The sequence below is a fragment of the Dunckerocampus dactyliophorus genome, chromosome 15 (assembly GCF_027744805.1).
Source record: "Dunckerocampus dactyliophorus isolate RoL2022-P2 chromosome 15, RoL_Ddac_1.1, whole genome shotgun sequence".
NCBI lineage: Eukaryota > Metazoa > Chordata > Actinopteri > Syngnathiformes > Syngnathidae > Dunckerocampus > Dunckerocampus dactyliophorus.
The window spans coordinates 12,895,581-12,913,309 of NC_072833.1; the positions used below are offsets into that span (position 1 = coordinate 12,895,581).

The 17,729-nt window shown below is 48.5% G+C and overlaps 1 protein-coding gene across 6 annotated transcripts in view; it reads right to left on the reverse strand.

The window, feature by feature from the left end:
• Positions 1-17,729, reverse strand: part of wu:fy63c09 (uncharacterized protein LOC797544 homolog) — a 34,591-nt gene that overhangs the window by 16,504 nt on the left and 358 nt on the right. For 2 of the 6 annotated variants that reach the window (XR_008573816.1, XM_054800353.1), the window contains exons 2-13: positions 7,300-7,336; positions 6,686-6,726; positions 3,964-4,027; positions 3,751-3,880; positions 3,510-3,660; positions 2,524-3,438; positions 1,897-2,008; positions 1,389-1,829; positions 1,025-1,260; positions 922-950; positions 670-844; positions 509-603 (exon numbers count right to left, since the gene is read on the reverse strand). Coding sequence is in view for 1 of the 6 variants with exons in the window: in XM_054800353.1 (XP_054656328.1) it covers positions 509-603; positions 670-844; positions 922-950; positions 1,025-1,260; positions 1,389-1,829; positions 1,897-2,008; positions 2,524-3,438; positions 3,510-3,660; positions 3,751-3,880; positions 3,964-4,027; positions 6,686-6,726; positions 7,300-7,336 (2,426 nt within the window). In the remaining 5 variants the exon portion in view is untranslated. Of the gene's footprint in view, positions 1-508; positions 604-669; positions 845-921; positions 951-1,024; positions 1,261-1,388; positions 1,830-1,896; positions 2,009-2,523; positions 3,439-3,509; positions 3,661-3,750; positions 3,881-3,963; positions 4,028-6,685; positions 6,727-7,299; positions 17,727-17,729 lie in introns of those variants that run through there. The other 4 variants (XR_008573817.1, XR_008573818.1, XR_008573815.1 and 1 more) reach the window with 4 other exon arrangements.

The window sequence follows — 17,729 nt, forward strand, 5'->3', positions numbered from 1 at the left end:
ATTTGGGGAATGTGGGAATAGATAACCTGAATGTTTTGATGCTGGAATGTTTGGAATGGGTTAAAACTGTGGGAAAATGCCATTCCGTTGGAGTGGGACATTTTTGGGCCAGGAAAATGTGGAATTCTGGGAGGCAAAACCAGGAATTTCTGAATTTGGAAAATAAGAGTCTGAATGTGTTGAATGGTTTGAATCAGTTGATAAATTAGGAAGTAACAAGATCAAAGGGAACTTGTGTTACAGAAAATGTGGAATTACCGTAAAAGTGGAAATTTTAGAGATGTGGAAAACTGTTAGTACAAATGTCCTGAATGATTTCACGTGGGAATGTTTTGAATCCATTGACAAATGTGAGCAATGTGGAACTTCAATGGGAATGTTGCAGAACGTGTCAATGATGCCCCGCGTGGGCCGTACATTTTGGATGTTGGAATGTTTTCAAATCGGTTGAGAAATGCGGAAGGAGTAGTGTGTCAAAAAACAGGACGGGATAAATGAATGAGCTCACCTTCACTGTGAGTTCGTCCCCGCTCTTGGCTGTGAACGCAAACAGAGCTTTGGCCACGCCTCTTTCTGCTGACTCCTGCTTTGGAATTGGCTGAGCTGGCAGCAGGAAGAAAATGTTTAAAGGCCAATGTACATCAGTGTGTGTGCGCGTGCGTGTCATACCCTGGCAGGCCTGCGTGAAGGCGGCTGGATAAAGCCCCTCCCTCCCATCCAGTCTCCCCCTCCTCCACTCTAAGTCCACGTGCTGGGTCACCTGGATGAGCGCTCCCTTGTGGAAGGACAGATCCTCTGCGGTCTGAGCAGGGAAATCAAAGAGCGCCACCACCCACTCGTCCACCTCAACGCAATTAAATAATCGTAGATTAGAAGGAATCATGCGCACCGTGAAAAGACAACTTGAAGCTTTAAACTCACCTGCGTTTCTTTTGAGGACTGTGGTGCTGCTGAGGACAAAATAATGACAGCATTCATCATTTAAATATGCAAATTCAGGTCACAGCGCAGCGAGGAAGCTCACCTGGACTTTCTATCACCCCCTCGCGTGCCAACGGTGGCTTCCCCGAGCCCTCCGTTAGGATGGGCTCTGTGACTCGAGTGAAGCTCAGGGGGAAAAGCCCGACACGCCCGGATATCTGGCCCCGCCCCCACTCCGTCCCGATGAGCTCCAGGAGGCTGATGACATCACCCTGGGAGAAGGTCAGCTCGTCGTCCTGAATTCCCTTGAAGTCAAACAAGGCAACACAGCGAGGGCCGCTACATATACACACACACACACACACACACACACACACACACACACACACACACACGCACACGTCAAAAAGTGGACAACAAAGGAGTGTTATCTTAAAAGACACTAGTTGATGTTTGTGGTGTTGCACCTGATGGGGGGCGGTTCTGGATGTTTCTGCATGGTTGGCCACTCTGACGGTTTGACACTCTCCAAAGCAGGCTTTGATAGTTCTACTGGGGGCAGCACGTGCAGGTCCATGAGACAGTGTGCCGGCGGGGGGTCGTCCAGGATGATGAGGACTTCCTGTTTCTGGGACATGCCAGTTTGACAGTGGGGTACTTTGGACTCATGTTTGTTATCCGTATCCTTTGAGTGTGTTGCTGGCATGCAGCTGTTAAAGAGGGGGTGTCCAGGATTAGGGCGGGGGGGCAGAGGTGGCCCTTTCTTTGACACCCTTTGACCCTGCATCTGATTGGATGGTGCTTGCGGGGGCTGGCTGACGGATGAGACGCTGGCGGGAGGGGGCGGCCGGGCAGGGACAGATTTCATGGGTGGAGGCCTGGGGGGGAGGGACTTCACACTTGAAGGCCTGCAGAGAAGAAGACTTGTGTTTGGAAGAGAACCAACCAGAAGGAAGCAGAACATGGGGTTCTTACCGAGGGGGGAGGGGAGGCTGGGAGATACTGTCAGCCTTCGTTAGGGCCGGGGGCGGTGATCTGGCGTGGACAAGAGCTGTGGAAGGGACTGCAGTGGGTTCCGGAGTGGGGCCTGCAAAGACAGTAGAAGTATATCAAGCACTTGAGAGTAAACTGGCAGTGGACACTGTTGTTTCTATGGCAAAAACCAGAAGAGCTGAGTAATCACATGACCTGTGTGTGGCCTACAAGAGCCTTCATCTGCACTCACAATCAGCCAATGTTGAGGCTGCAGAACAAATTCTCACAGGCAGGGCTTATGTTTGCATTTTGTCTATGAAACGCTGCATTGTGCTTTCAGCTTTCATTACCCACAATGCACTTTGGCTGTGAAAAGACACATTGTTAAATGCTAACTTGTTACTTCTTCTCACTGAAGGAATCATGTTGCCTTGCCCGCTGTGTCGGCGAGGAAGAGTCACTTCCAGTGACACAGATCTGTTCCTTTATTGCAGTGTGTTGTGTTGGCAATGAAGATGAACAAGAACTTGTTGATTTTTACAGCTATAAATATAAAGCTGGCTTGTTTAGGGGGGTGTTGGGGGTTGGTGGGGGTTCAGTGCATGCAGAGGGAAGAACAAGACTGACCTGTTAGCTTCAGGGTGTTTGTTGTCTGCGCCCCCCTGATGACCTGCATGGAGGGTCTGGGAGGCCGTGCTGGGGTCACGTTTCCACCCGCGCCGGCTTTATCATGAGCTGGAGCCACGGTTCGCAGTGGGATTGGTGGTCTGGATGGATCTTTGTCTGTGGAATGAGTCTCACTTGGTGAGAGGGTGAGTTGCGTCGGTGGGAGCCTGGGGGATGGAATGGGTGCAGGGGAAGGTGGCACGGACTCTGGGACTGGTTGGGGGTTCAGTTCCTCTGGAGTACCTTCAGTTGACAGAGTGTCAACTACCTGCGGGGCTTTAAGGAGGCTTTTGGGTTTTGGGGCGACGGTCGGTGGAAGCATTTTGGCAGATTGTCCTTGGAGACGAGGGCGTGGTCTTGGTTCTGGTTTCTTTCCGTCAACCTTCTCGTTATCAAGCCCCACCTGCTGCTGCTCAAAGGTCTGGATCCTGGCCTTGAGGGCCGCCATGTCCTTCTCTTCCTCGTCCTCCTCTGACTGGCTGAGACCACTGTCGTCACCTGGGCACTCAGGGAAGCCCCAGTCGTCAGCGCTGAAGGCCTCCAGCAGCTCTTGAAAGTATTTACCCTGAATCACGTCCTGTTTGCTGACGTTAGCACTAGCACGGGCAGCGAGTGTGGCCAATCCGTCCTCACGCAGTTTGACCAAAGTCTGAACCTTGACCTCGTTGCTAACAGGGGTTACCGGGAGCCTGGATCGAGGACGTGGCCTAGGGTGCTCCACTTCGTTTAGAGGGGGCTTGGCACTCGGCGTCTCTGCATCAAATGCAGGTAGCTGCTCTGATTTGCACCCTTCAGAAATTGGAGTCAAAGGCGAGCTGATGCCATCTTGAGACACAGTGCTGGGGAGCGGTGGCCGCAGCGGTTTGTCGTGCCCCACTGAAGACAAACAGACACTTTTTACATGAAGGTCTAAAAGGAAGCCTTAAAACAAATTAGCTTTGTCTTACCTGGAGATTCCTGAACGTCAGGAGGCGATCCAGCGTCCGTCTGGGTGGAGATGATGGTCCTAAAGGCTGGATGGGATGTGATGGCTGAGGACGTGTGGATACTCTGTTCCTGTGTCTTCTCCCGGATAACCTCGTCATAGGAGGGTGGAGGCTGGGCCGGGAAAAAGGCAACAAAATGAAACAAACCAAAGCACACTATGGACATCCATGGGTCAGTGACGCATCATGGGAGCTGCGTTACCTGTACGGACGGCGGAATTGTCGGCCCCCAGATTTGTGCAGCCGGAGGAGGAGGAGGCGGGAACCAGGAAGTGGAGGGGAGCGGTTCAGCTGACAAAATGGTGATATCCGGTCGCCTGGCACGAGAGCCCCTAAGTAGGAAGTTGATGAAAATAATTTGAAAACACAATGGCGAGAAGATGACGAGTCGAGCGTCTATCCAAAGTTGGCTTACCTCCTGTCTCCGTCACGGTTTCTGTCTCGCGGTGTCTCGGAGAAAGACGTGGACCTGCTGGTGGCTGATTGAAACAGGGAACACTTGATCTCAAACAGTATATACAAAAGTAATGAGACAAAGCCTTCATGAATCAGGGCCTGAGTCTTCATTTGTCACTGAACAAAGATATTTTGGACTGGCGGGCTGCACAAAAAAAAAAATTTAAGTGTCAATTCATACCAACATACAACTGAATTTCTAAATGAAGACAATTTCAAAAAAATGCTCTTAATGAGCTCCATCACAAAAAATGCTGCAATTTTACTCAAGAACTAATACTGCACTGCCATTAGCATGCCACAGTCAGGGCGAGTTGGCTGCACTCTACCCGCTGACTGCCAACGCCACTGGCATCAGCTCGCAGAAGGAGCGACCTCATGAAAGGGAGTTGTTCGTATGTTTGCCTGTTCGAAGATTCGTATCTCCGTTTGGGCATCTCTGTGTGGAGTTTGCATGTTCTCCCCGTACGTGTACAGGTTCTCTCTGGGGACTCTGGCTTCCTCCCACATTCCAAAAATATGCACAAGATTAAATGGCGATTCTAAATTGTCCATAGAATAAGAATGGTTGTTTGTCTATATGTTCCCTGTGATTAGCTGGCCGCCAGTCCAGGGTGTACCCCATCTCATGTGCATACTTGTAGTGTCACACCCGTCCAAAACCTGAGAAATTGAGGTAGTCCAACTTCCATTCTGTGGTATTTTGTATATGAGTGGGTTCAAAAGGTCCGCAAGGCATATTTCACAAAGTAGCTTAAAACAAGCCGTGGAACTATCTCATCCAATGAATGATCTAAATCTTGCAGGAAACACCTAGTTTATCATTTCATTTTCCATTTCTTTTCTTTTTTTACCATTTATTTAGTCAATTATGTCTACTGTTATTTCCTTTCTGTTTTGCAGCAGCCTGTTCTGGTACTATTTCATTCTGGAAATGGACTTGAAAGTGATGACACATTTGCTGTATATGTTTACTTTTGTCTAAAGAAAAAAATGAAATAATAAAAAAAAAACAACAACTACCTTCTGGTCACTTCGGTATCATTCGTGCAAACTTGGCGTAACACTTCCTGTATCCTGTAAATCCAGCCATCAAAATAAAAGCATGCCAGTACCACATGCACGGTTAAGCTACTTATTTAGTCCACACTTTTCACTTGAAAAACTGGGTCAGAGCAGCCCTCATTTGAAAAAGAAAAAACCTCATCCCTATTCAACTCTTGTTCTTTTGTTCCCACATACTCCAACAGCCAGTACACCTTTGAGGACTTTTTTTTTATTAACTTTAGCCTGGTGCGTGGCTGTGGCACTGCCCGTTTGTTTGACTATTATACAGGGTTAGCAAGCAGCATTTAGCTCCGCTCCTCCAGTGGCTATACGCCAACCTGCAAAACGGCGGCCTGTACTAAAGTAAATAACGCGCTGTTCATGAATTGATTGGCTGCGTAAGTAAATACCGCTCTCATTATTGGCTGGACAGTGTTTGTCTTTGTGTTGTTACCGCTTGCCAGTCACTCACGGAGTTGCATTGCAAAATGGTACAGAATAAATTATGTGTTTATTTTATTTACATTTAAGTTTGTATTTTATTTTGCTGCGCAGCAAGGATTTCAAGTGCGCTTAAAACACAAGATCAGTGCGCAATTGCGCATGCGCGCAGCTTAGAGGGAACATTGCTCTGGACTGGTCGCTATATAATTAAAATAATACATTAAAATCAACATTTTAATTACATACAATAATAATGAATAATAACAATAATAAAAATTGTATGACTTATTTAAAACTTAAGCACACGGTCCTGAATGTGTGTGTGCCCGTGCATACGTGCGTGTGTGTGCAAAAAAATCCTCCCAGAGAATCGCAATCTCGATTCTAAACAAGACAATTTTATGAGCCACATTTTTTCCAGAACGTTGCATTACACTATTTTGGATCATGCAGTGGTTCTAATGCACTTGTGTCCCAGTACACTAGGTCCCCAACTTACGAACACCCGACTAGCGAACATTTGCGGATACGAACACAAGCCGACTGGTGTATGTTTTATTTTATTTTGCCTTGTAGTCGCTCAATCAGTATTTATACTGCTAAGGTACATGCTTGACCAGTAGAGGGCACTGTGACACTGCTAATGGTACCAACAGAGGAAGAGTTAGACGCTGGGGAGATAAAGCTAAATGGAAAGCTAAATTATACAACCCGGACAGAGCTTGTGATTAAAGTTTATGAAGAGTTAATAGGCCTGCTTAATTCTACACCACCCACAGAACACTACCTCTTTTAGAAGAGTCTAACGACGACGACGATTTGTCCTTTTTTTCAATAACTCCTCCTCCAACTCCACCAGAACGACGTATGGTCGACCACTCCTCTTCAAAGGTAAATAACATTTATCATTACGTATTATTATATCACTTTTATTATTGTTTTTTTCATTAATTATCATCATTTAATATTACTACTGCATCCAAACTCATATTTACATACATACACATATACTGTATATGTATACACGTACATGTAGTACCTATATAATGGTAATATTACCTTTTCCCTGACTTAAGAACAATTCGACATAAGAAAGGTCGTCTGGAACCAATTGTGTTCGTAAGTTGGGGACCTAGTGTACTTAATTGTGAGTGAGCTGGAAAAAAAGCCAGCTAAGCAGGCGGACTCACTTTTCTTGATGGCTGCTTTCAGGGACCACAGTGGACCTTGGCTGCAGAGAAAGAAGAAAAAAGATGAGTCAAGACGTTCGCTAAGACCAACATTTCAGCCCAAACATTCAAACAGATTTAAAGACGTTTTGGGAGGTCTGCATGTTGAGGGAAAAAACGTGTTGCTAGGCTGATTAGAAAAGGCCAAATGATTTTTTTTTTCTTTCCAGCTTTGTCTCATTTGATTCAAAGCGTGGGCAGACGTGACGCAGCGTAATAAACAAGAGCCATGTGTGCACTCACAAATGCTCAACTTTACTGTTTCCACCATAAACACACACTGACACGTTGCCATGCCAACAAGTAGGCCGCACAAATACTTTCAGTAGTGTATCAGACCAATAAGAAGGGGGGTTTGTGGGGACGTGGAAAAGCAGTTGAGTAGATAAAAGTTTTAAGATGCAACAAAAGACCAAAAAAGCACTGATGAGGAAAGTGTTGCTGCCAAAGCTGCCGCTTAAAAACATTCCATTCATAATAACACGTCAATTATCATTGCACAATAAGCTCACGCAGCCTGTGTTGACTTTTAACACACACACACAACATTGCAAAGCTTCAGTAAGGTGTTTTACCTGAGACGATTCTCTGGCTTCCTCCTGTCAGGACGACCTGTGGGGGACAAACAGAGGCTGAAACAGGAAACAACAGTGACTTCATCAACAATGATGTCACCAGCTGTCAATTATCCACAGGCCGTCTTCAGGAGGTCTGCTGAAGAAACCTTCCATGTTCCAAAAAGGTCTTTGAGTCCAAGGCAGCCCGTCTTCTTCTTATAAGAACCCAGATGGACTTTCTTTGTGTCTTTCCTCCCTCCTCTGTCCTGGCAAGCTTTCCTGCTGGAACCAATGCTGTGATTGGCGGCAGCGGCAGTGTCGTCATTGCCATCGCTTTAATACTTCCAGATGTGCTGCAGCGGCTCTCTGGTGTGCACCCCCTCATCTCAGTACACATCTGAGGCTTAAGGTTGCAGGTTTAAGATTTGGTTTAAGAAGTGTTGAGTCCACACAAAATGAACAAAGCAGTTCTACTCAGGCAGGGGTCTCCAAAGTGTGGCATGGGAGCCATTTTCATTTTTGATTGGCCCTTAATTTGGCATATTACTCAGTAACACACTAAATTTGCTTTGTCAGCTATATAAAAAAAAAAACCTAAAGCCAGCTTCTGTCAAGCGCCACCATACACAACACAAGCTTGCTCCTCCCCATCCAAACCCTCCCTTGTGGCTCCCAAATAGCCAGTGATTGGTTGGCTTTTAACACATTATTCCCTGTGTGAACACGGTTCGTTCAGAAGGTGTAAAGCCCACCTTCGGATCAACATTTGCAATAATAGTGATAAGATTAATGGACGGATTAGTTCCAGCTCCTATAACACTCACTGTTTCTCTTTAATCACCACAGTTCACTGGTGACGAACAAAGCTAACAAGCTAAATACAATGACGTCGACAAGTGTCATGGTTGCTCACTTGAGTGCTGCAACTAACAATTATTTTATTAGTCAATTAATCCGAAGCTTGCTGTTTCAGTTAGTCAAGTAATTGGTAGGCCCTAGACAGACTAAATCAATATTAACTAAACACAAAAAGTGCAAAAGATGCAAAAATGTCAGTCACTTTTTTTTTCCCCCCAGAGTCAAAGCTGACGTGTGTGAAGATCTTGTTTTGCCTACAACACAAAGATAGTAGGTCTGCCTTCATGGATGACTAAGGTAATTAAAACATAATCACATTTGAGAGGCTGAAATCATAGAATATTTAAATTTTTTTAATACAAAAAAATGTATCCAATACAAAAATAGTAGTTAGTTAATTGGATAATCGATTCACCGATGTATTGTTGCAGCTCTACTTGAGTTGAGTCACCGGGAAACAGCGCCCCTAGCCTTTCAGCAGAGAACTGCAAGGCACGTCCTGATGCAGAACTTCCAAGCAGAAGCATAAACCAAGCTTAAGATGTGGATGTTTTGTTCAGATAGCAGGACATACGGACCAAAATTGGAATGTTTTTTAATGTACAAAATGTATCAGAGTGGCCCCCATGCATACATCAATTTTCTGTATGTGGCCCTTGATGGAACAACTTTGGACAACCCTGTCCTAAAAAAAAACACAAAGTATGCTCCTCATCAAGCATTGCAAAAAGGTGGAAAACACCGACTGAGTCAAAGCCACTCAGACCTGAAGTAATGCTAACAGCTGCAGGGCAAAAGACGACAACCTCGCTAGCAAGGTGACATGAAAGCCCCCAAGATTCAAATAAAATCTTGCCGGACAGCAGCCACGTGCGTGAACTTTGACCCTGGGTGGCGGCACAAGCAAATGTCGATTGGAGTACTTGAAACGAGGTGGTGACACACTCATGCTGTCAGTGTCTTATCAGCTGACTGAGCGGTTAATCATCTGCTCTGCTGAAAGCAGACAAAATGACCCAAACACTCCAGTCGTGATGGTACGAAAAAAAAAATGGTACCACTAAAATGAGCTGATATTTGCTACAAATATCATGATTAAAAAAAAAATAATAAAAAAAAAATGATGGAACTTTTCTTAAGTTGGCATTAAAGGTGTTGCCTGCCTTGGTGAGGTACTGCATGTGGGGGCGCTAACTTTCTAATGTTATAAACCCGCCTTCTTCCTGCTCCACGTACCACACACACTCACACTAGTTATGTCTGTTGTCGGCTAATAATAGCAAGTTGGCAATGTTTTGCTCCTAATGTTAGCTATTGTTGAATGTACAGTGTTCCCTCGTTCCATCGCGGTTCACCTTTCGCATACTCGCTGTTTAACTGTTTTTTTTAGTGCAATTTTAGTGCTTTTTTTACAGCATATGAACGCTGTTACAGGCCACGCCTGGCCCTTTAAGAAGAATAGCATTGTGGGAAGTTGAGTGTTGTCGTTCTGTGCTGTCTCTCTCTAGTCTCTCACTTCCTTCTGCACCGCCCATTGTCTTCTGCGTCCTGATTGGCTGTCTTCGTGCTGTCTCTTGTTGTGGTTATGGCTAGCAAACTAGCAAACCATGTGAGCTGCTTGCTATAACCGCCAATACTGTAAACAATAGAAGAAACAGAAGAAGCTAACCGCGTATGTTTGCTGTATGGTTGGAAGTTTTCTCCCTGACAAAACCCGCAATGTCGACAAAACGTTCTGCACCCAAAAGGCAGAGGAAGCCAGCCATCACACAAAAAGCTGGACTGGAAGGCAGAAGTTATGGACGACTGTAATTGAATCTTTGGTTCACAGAGGACGACGAGGAGGAGAAAAATACAACGGCAGGACCAATATGTTTTAACAAGGATACACAACGACACAGCCGAATGGCGCCAGGATGAAGAGGTGCCATTTGCCAGCCAGAGGAGTGAAATACATGTGAGTCACTTAATAATTTCTTGTGTCCAACCTCGCAGTTTGATCATTAAAAATCCAACAAAATTTGAACTTTGAGAGTTTCTAAACAGAAACTGTCAGACAAAAGTGTATAGAGTGTATGATGAGGGGCTTTACACCCTTAAAACATATATTAATTGTAAAAGAAATTAAGTTGGTTACTTGGCGGATTTCACTTATTGTGGGCTGTTTTGGGAACCTATCCCCCGCGATAAACGAGGGAACACTGTATAGCCTATCATAACCACACAATGACTCCAAATTGTCAGTCGCTTCTCTGAGACTGCGTTGATGTATGTGCACGCACTACGGACATGCATGCGTATACGAGACAGCGGTGAGTGAAAGCCATGACAGGCAATCCTTTTACTCGGGCCGAAAAAAGTTTAACTTCCAACTGTGACAAAGACAGTATAGACATTTATTTGTTCAGTCTGATCTTTTAAGCCACTACTGGTAACATCTGCTAGCCGGTGTTGTTTTTCTTCTATTTTTTGGTTTACAAATGTGTAATTTGGAGCCAAAGAGGCCTTATTTAACCCTCAATAAAAGTATAATTTATCTGACGCTCTTTTAAAACTGTATTCTGACCTGAACACATCTACCACAGTGCAATACCAACACCAAGTACAGTGTGCTTCTCCAACTCACAAACACATCCCAAGTTTGTTTGTTCTCGGAACGACACATCCTCACTCTCACCACACAACCGCAAGGTGCATTCATGGACACTCCGAACTCCAAACATCACAACAACATATTTATCATGCGAGTATATGTAGTCTAATTAAACAGAAAGACAAAAAACAATAAGTGGATATTCTTATCACTCACTTTGTAACAGAATTACAATTTGCTACATTTAAGTTGGCTTGGGAATCCCAAAAAATACCCTCAGAACATGTGAATTCAACTTGAATTTCATGGCGTCTTTGAATGCAACCCCTCACTGCTCATAATAACAGAGTCAAAGTATGATTCAGTATTAGGCAAATACATTTTCAGACAGTTATGCTATCTTTTAGTTTGATTTAAATGTTCTGTTTATTTAGAGTTGTTAATCCATACAAATGTATGTAATTCTGTGCTGTCATATATCCTTCTGTTCATAAAATACAGTAAAACGGGCATACCAACAATAACTGATTTGCAACTGCGCTACACTGCCAAAATGTGCGCCCTCATTGACGAAGTACGCACTATATAAAAGTATACATAATGGAGTGTGCCGACCTAAGTATTCCATTTAAGACACAGCCATTGTGTACTTAGTTTCTGAGTGTGCAAATTTTGACAGTGTAGTACTGTCCCAAATCCAGGACAGTCATTGCGCATTTACAGGAAGTGACAATCGCAATATTTATCCGCTTCCTCCTCTCTTTTTTAAATGTGAATTCCAACAGTCCCTCACCTTCTGCTTTGTAGCCAAGATGGTGACAATTGAGGCTTTTTATGCTACAGCGTTGTCACTACGCCAGCCCTTCTGACAGCGTCTTGATCACGTTCTAGCTCTGCGGCGGGGGCTGCGCACGTGACTTTCAATTCTATGCCTAAACGCTAGGGGCAGTGTTTTCCTCAGCATCGTTAACTGTTACGGTGTGGCGTGTGTTTGTTTGGACCCCAGATGCAGAGGCGAGGAGAGGCGCAGGTTTTTGCCAGAGTCTTTAATGGACGAAACTTGAACAAAAAGCGATGGTGAAAAACGTACCATGAGAAACAAAGACACAATTTACCCTGGCTGAGGCAGGTAGCTGCTGGAGGCAAAAAGTAATCGGCGAGAACAAAGCTCGGGCGTTTGGTGTAGCAGCAGGTTCAATAATCCGACGCCTCACAGCTGGCAGCACAGGGCCTAAGTAGGTCGGTGTCAATTGGAGTCAGGTGCGTCCAGCAGCTCCGCCTCCCGCTGGGAGTGTGGGGTCTGAAGAGAGAGGGAAAACAAGGAGAAGGCAGGAACCAAGCGAGGACATGGAATGTAACAGTATCCCCCCCTACCAATGGGCGCCGCCTGGCGGCCTACCTGGCTTCTCCGGGAAACGGCTGTAAAAGTCTGCCAAGAGAGTGGGGTCTAAGATAAGGGCGCGAGCGATCCAGGAGCGGTCCTCGGGACCATACCCCTCCCAGTCTACCAGGTACTGAAAACCCCTGCCCCTTCTTCTCACGTCTAAAATGGCCTTGACCGTGAATGCTGGGTGACCATCGACAAGCCTGGGAGGAGGGGGAGGCACCTCGGGAGGGCTCAGGTCGCTGGAAGTGACCGGTTTGAGGAGGGAGACGTGGAACGCCGGGTGGATCCTGAGGGAGTCCGGGAGGCGAAGCACAACGGAGGAGGGATTGATGATACGTTCGATGGTGTATGGGCCAATGTACCTGGGCTGTAACTTCTTAGAATCCGTGTGGAGAGGAAGGTCTCGGGAGGACAGCCAGACCCTTTGTCCAGGTTTATAATCCGGAGCGACTGTGCGATGCCGGTTGGCCAGGCGTTGATTCCGTTCCGACGTTCGTGCCAACGCTGCCCTGGTGTTGCGCCATGCCTGGCGAGCACGCCGTAGGTGGGACGACACAGAGGGAACTGCAGAAACCGACTCCAACGAGGGGAAGGCCGGAGGCTGATATCCATAGGCCCCATGGAATGGGGAGAGGCCGGTGGCAGAACAAACCAGGGTGTTACGGGCGTACTCTATCCAGGGTAGGTGGAGGGCCCAGGAGGCGGGTTGTTGATGGCACACACATCGGATGGCGGCCTCCAAGTCCTGATTGGCCCGCTCCGTCTGGCCATTAGTCTGAGGATGGTAACCAGACGACAAGCTGGGCGACGCTCCTAGCGCCTTGCAGAAAGCCTTCCACACCGCAGATGAGAATTGTGGCCCCCGGTCCGAGACCACATCGAGGGGAATGCCATGGAGCCGGAACACATGGCGCACCAGCAGGTTAGCCGTCTCGAGGGCAGAGGGGAGTTTGGGAAGGGCGACGAAGTGGGCCAGTTTGGAGAATCGGTCCACCATCGTCAGGATGACTGTGTTGCCGCAGGACGGTGGGAGGCCTGTCACGAAGTCCAGAGCCACGTGAGACCATGGACGGGAGGGCATGGGCAGCGGGCGAAGGAGTCCCGCCGGAGCCTGATGAGACGGCTTGTTCCGGGCACAGATGGGGCAGGCTGCCACAAATGCTTTTGTGTCCGCGCGAAGGGAAGGCCACCAGAACCGCTGCGAGAGAAGGAACATGGTGCGGGACACTCCTGGGTGGCACGCCAACTTAGACTCATGTGCCCAGCGCAGTACCTCTGAGCGCAGTCCCGGGACTACAAACAGGCGCCCGGCAGGGCAGTTCTCAGGGCGGGGGTCGTCCTTGCAGGCCTCTTCAACCCGCCTCTCAACATCCCATTGCAGGGCCCCGAGGATGCGGGACTGGGGCAAAATAGATTCCTGGCGAGCCTCTTCGGAGGGAGGGGAGTGCAGTCTGGAAAGGGCGTCTGGTTTGCCGTTCTGGGAGCCTGGGCGGAACGTCAGTGTGAAATTGAACCTATTGAGGAAAAGGGCCCAGCGTGCCTGTCTGGGGTTCAGTCTTTGAGCGGATCGAAGGTAAGCAAGGTTTTTATGGTCCGTATGCACGATGAAGGGGACCTCTGAACCCTCCAGCCAGTGCCTCCACTCCTGCAGCGCCAGGACGACAGCCAATAGTTCCCTGTTGCCAATATCATAGTTCCGCTCAGCGGGGGTCAGGCGGCGTGAGAAGAAAGCGCAGGGGTGCAGCTTGTGGTCGGAGGTGGAGCGCTGGGAGAGAACTGCTCCCACACCGGTGTTGGAAGCATCCACCTCGACAAAGAATTGAGAGGCGGGGTCAGGGTGAATGAGCACGGGAGCAGAAGTAAACAGTGTCTTAAGCTTTTCAAAAGCAGAATTGGCGTCTGGGGTCCAGTGAAAAGGTACTTTAGTGGATGTGAGCTTAGTCAGAGGTTCTGCAACTCGACTGAAATTTCTAATAAACCGACGGTAGAAATTAGCGAAGCCCAGGAACCTCTGAAGGTGCTTCCTTGTTGTAGGAGCGGGCCACTCGACCACAGCCTGAATCTTGGCAGGGTCGGCTCGGAGCTGCCCCTTCTCCACAATGAACCCCAGGAAGGAAACAGAGGAAGCGTGAAAGGTGCATTTTTCGGCCTTGACAAACAGCCGGTTTATAAGAAGTCTCTGGAGGACTAGCCGGACCTGTTGGATGTGTTCCTCTAGGGTGGCGGAAAAAATTAAAATGTCGTCTAAATAAACGAAAACAAAGCGGCCGAGCATATCGCGAAGGATGTCGTTGATAAGATTTTGGAATACAGCTGGGGCATTAGTGAGGCCGAAAGGCATGACGAGGTATTCGAAGTGACCGAGAGGGGTATTAAAAGCGGTTTTCCATTCGTCCCCCTCCCGGATCCGAACTAGATGGTAGGCGTTCTGCAGGTCGAGTTTGGTAAAAAATTTTGCACAGTGGAGGGAGTCAAAGGCAGAGTCTAGTAAAGGGAGAGGATATTTGTTTTTAACTGTGATGTCATTAAGTGCGCGGTAGTCAATGCACGGGCGGAGGGAGTTGTCTTTCTTTTCCACAAAAAAAAACCCTGCTGCTAAAGGTGAGGAGGATGGGCGTATGAGGCCAGAGGCGAGCGAGGTCGAAATGTACTCTTCCAGAGCCACCCTCTCTGGTCGGGAAATATTATAAAGGCGTGACGCCGGCAGTGCTGCGCCAGGCAGCAGGTCAATGGGGCAGTCATACGGGCGATGGGGGGGGAGTGAGCGAGCGCGATCTTTGCTAAACACCTCCCGGAGGTCGTGATAGGCAGTAGGAATTACGGATAGGTCGATAGCTTCGGGGGTGGAGGAATGGGTGGCGGCGAGGCGCGGGCGAGCAGCCTTAAGACAATGAATATGGCAAAATGCGCTCCAGTTGAGGATAGCGGGTTTAGCCCAATCGATGTGAGGGTTATGCTTGAGAAGCCAGGTTAGACCTAACACGACAGGGGCTGAGCGAGATGGAATAACAAAGAACCTAGCGGATTCGAGGTGATTGCCGGATAAGCGTAGCGAGAGAAAATCAGTCTGACGGGTGACGTCAGCCAGAGGACGCCCATCGAGAGAGCGAACTACTTTAGTAGTGTGCAACGGAGTTACAGGAATAGAAAAGCGTTTAATCAAGGCTTCATCAATGAAGCAGTCGTCCGCCCCAGAGTCAATAAACGCCATGATGTCTATGTCCTTGTCGGACCAGGAGAGCGTACCTGGGAGTTGTAGGCGGCTGGCCGACAGCGTCGATGTGGCGAGTCTGGGAGCAGGGGCCGGCGCCGAGGAGTTCCTACGCGGCGGGCTGGCTGCTGGAGAGCGATGGCGGTCCGGGCGAACCGGACAGCGGGCGATGGGGTGATCGGCTTGGCCGCAGTAGATGCAGAGGTGCAGCTGGTGGCGTCGACTCCTCTCTGCCGGCGTGAGGCGGCTGCCTCCAAGTTGCATGGGCTCGTCGCCCGGGAGAGCACCGTGTGACTTGGTGTAGGAGTGGCGCACCCCGTCATCGTTTGTGGCGTGAGGAAATGTTGAGGGCGCCCGTCGATGGCCTTTATCCTCCTCTCGGGCGGCGAGGCGCTTATCCATCCGGACAGCCAGGGAAATGAGGTCGTCCAGGTCCGAAGGGGATTCTACAGAGATCATGTGATCCTTGATGGCGTCTGATAGTCCGGAAAAAAATGCATCCAGAAGTGCCGCGGGGTTCCAGTCACTTTGGGCTGCAAGCGCACGGAACTCTATGGCGTAGTCCGATACGCTGCGCCGTCCTTGGCGGAGACGAAGGAGTGCACGTGAAGCCTCGCGGCCTGGCGGCGTCCTTTGAAAGATTTGTTCCAGAGTTCGGGAGAAGACTGCATAGGAGGAGCAGACGGGGGATTGGCGCCCCCATTCGGCAGTGGCCCAGGCCGCCGCTCGTCCAGACAGGTGAGAGGTGACAAACGCCACCCGGGCCCTTTCAGAGCGGAAGGCCCCTGCTTGTAACTCGAAATGGAGTTCACACTGAGTTAAAAAAGAGCGTACGTCACCGGTGTCCCCAGAAAAGCGCTCAGGCCTTGAGAGCAAGGAGCAAATGGAGGGCGAGCCGGCGTCAGGGGCCGCGGGAAGGTCGGGGAGCGAAGGGGTCGCGTCGGTTGCAGGAAGGGGTGTGGAGGCGGCGCTGAGCTGAACGGCCGACAGGAGGGCGCTGATCTGGGTCTCGAGGGTTTTCAACCGAGAGTCCTGTCGCTCGGCCATGTTGGTCACACAGGCGCCCAGTGCACCAACCTGCTCTTCCTGCTGACCCATGCGATGCGCAAGGTTGTGGAGTGCTCGCTTGAGGGGGTCGGACTCCGCGGGGTCCATAATCCTTTGGTCGGATTATTCTGTTACGGTGTGGCGTGTGTTTGTTTGGACCCCAGATGCAGAGGCGAGGAGAGGCGCAGGTTTTTGCCAGAGTCTTTAATGGACGAAACTTGAACAAAAAGCGATGGTGAAAAACGTACCATGAGAAACAAAGACACAATTTACCCTGGCTGAGGCAGGTAGCTGCTGGAGGCAAAAAGTAATCGGCGAGAACAAAGCTCGGGCGTTTGGTGTAGCAGCAGGTTCAATAATCCGACGCCTCACAGCTGGCAGCACAGGGCCTAAGTAGGTCGGTGTCAATTGGAGTCAGGTGCGTCCAGCAGCTCCGCCTCCCGCTGGGAGTGTGGGGTCTGAAGAGAGAGGGAAAACAAGGAGAAGGCAGGAACCAAGCGAGGACATGGAATGTAACAGTTAACTAGCTATTCAGCTTCAGGTGTAGTACTAGTGAACAATGGTGACTGGAGGGGCATCTGGATCGTATCGATGTGGAACATCAATGACAGTAACTATTATTGTACATGTGGCTCCGAAACCACAGGAGAAAGCATTTGGTTTAAAAATGGTGCTTTCGCAGGAGGAATAAACAGGAAAGGTAGCACTCTGAAAATGACTAAAAAAAGCCGACCAATCACACCTCTGCAGTCCGCATCATTGTTGACGGGAGGTTAGATTTTTATGAGGGTGCACATTCACCGGAGGGTATGGAGGGGGAGGAGCGAACCGGTATTGCTCACCCTGGCGCCGTTACGCTGTAGCATATTGAAGCCTTCAGGTTCCATTGTTGCACTCTCACCATTGTTGTTGTTTTGATGACGGCGCACTGCATTTTGCTGTACTTCTCAGTGTGAACGCACTTATACACTCAAAAGACTAAGTGGCAGTGTGGAAGTGCACGAACTGAAACACAGCCTTGGTCAGTCAGCACTGTAGTTGGTCAGTAGTCGAAAAAGTTGTACAGTATTGCATGTTGTTGCCTGCCGGTGCCACCGGAGCCTGCAGGTGGCGCAGGTGCACACGAGACTGTAGTTTAGTTTCTAGAGGTACACGTTGTTTATTTATGCATGTATTTGTATATTTATATTCTGACAGCAAAATAACCAAAAAGACCAAAGTTTAGACACCCGAACAAGTACTGGACGTCAACAAAGCAACACAAGCTGAAAATGAAAAAAACAAACTTCCATACTTCCATACAAAACTTTGCTTTTTGTGTGCACAAATGGAAATTGCCACTCTGTTGTTTT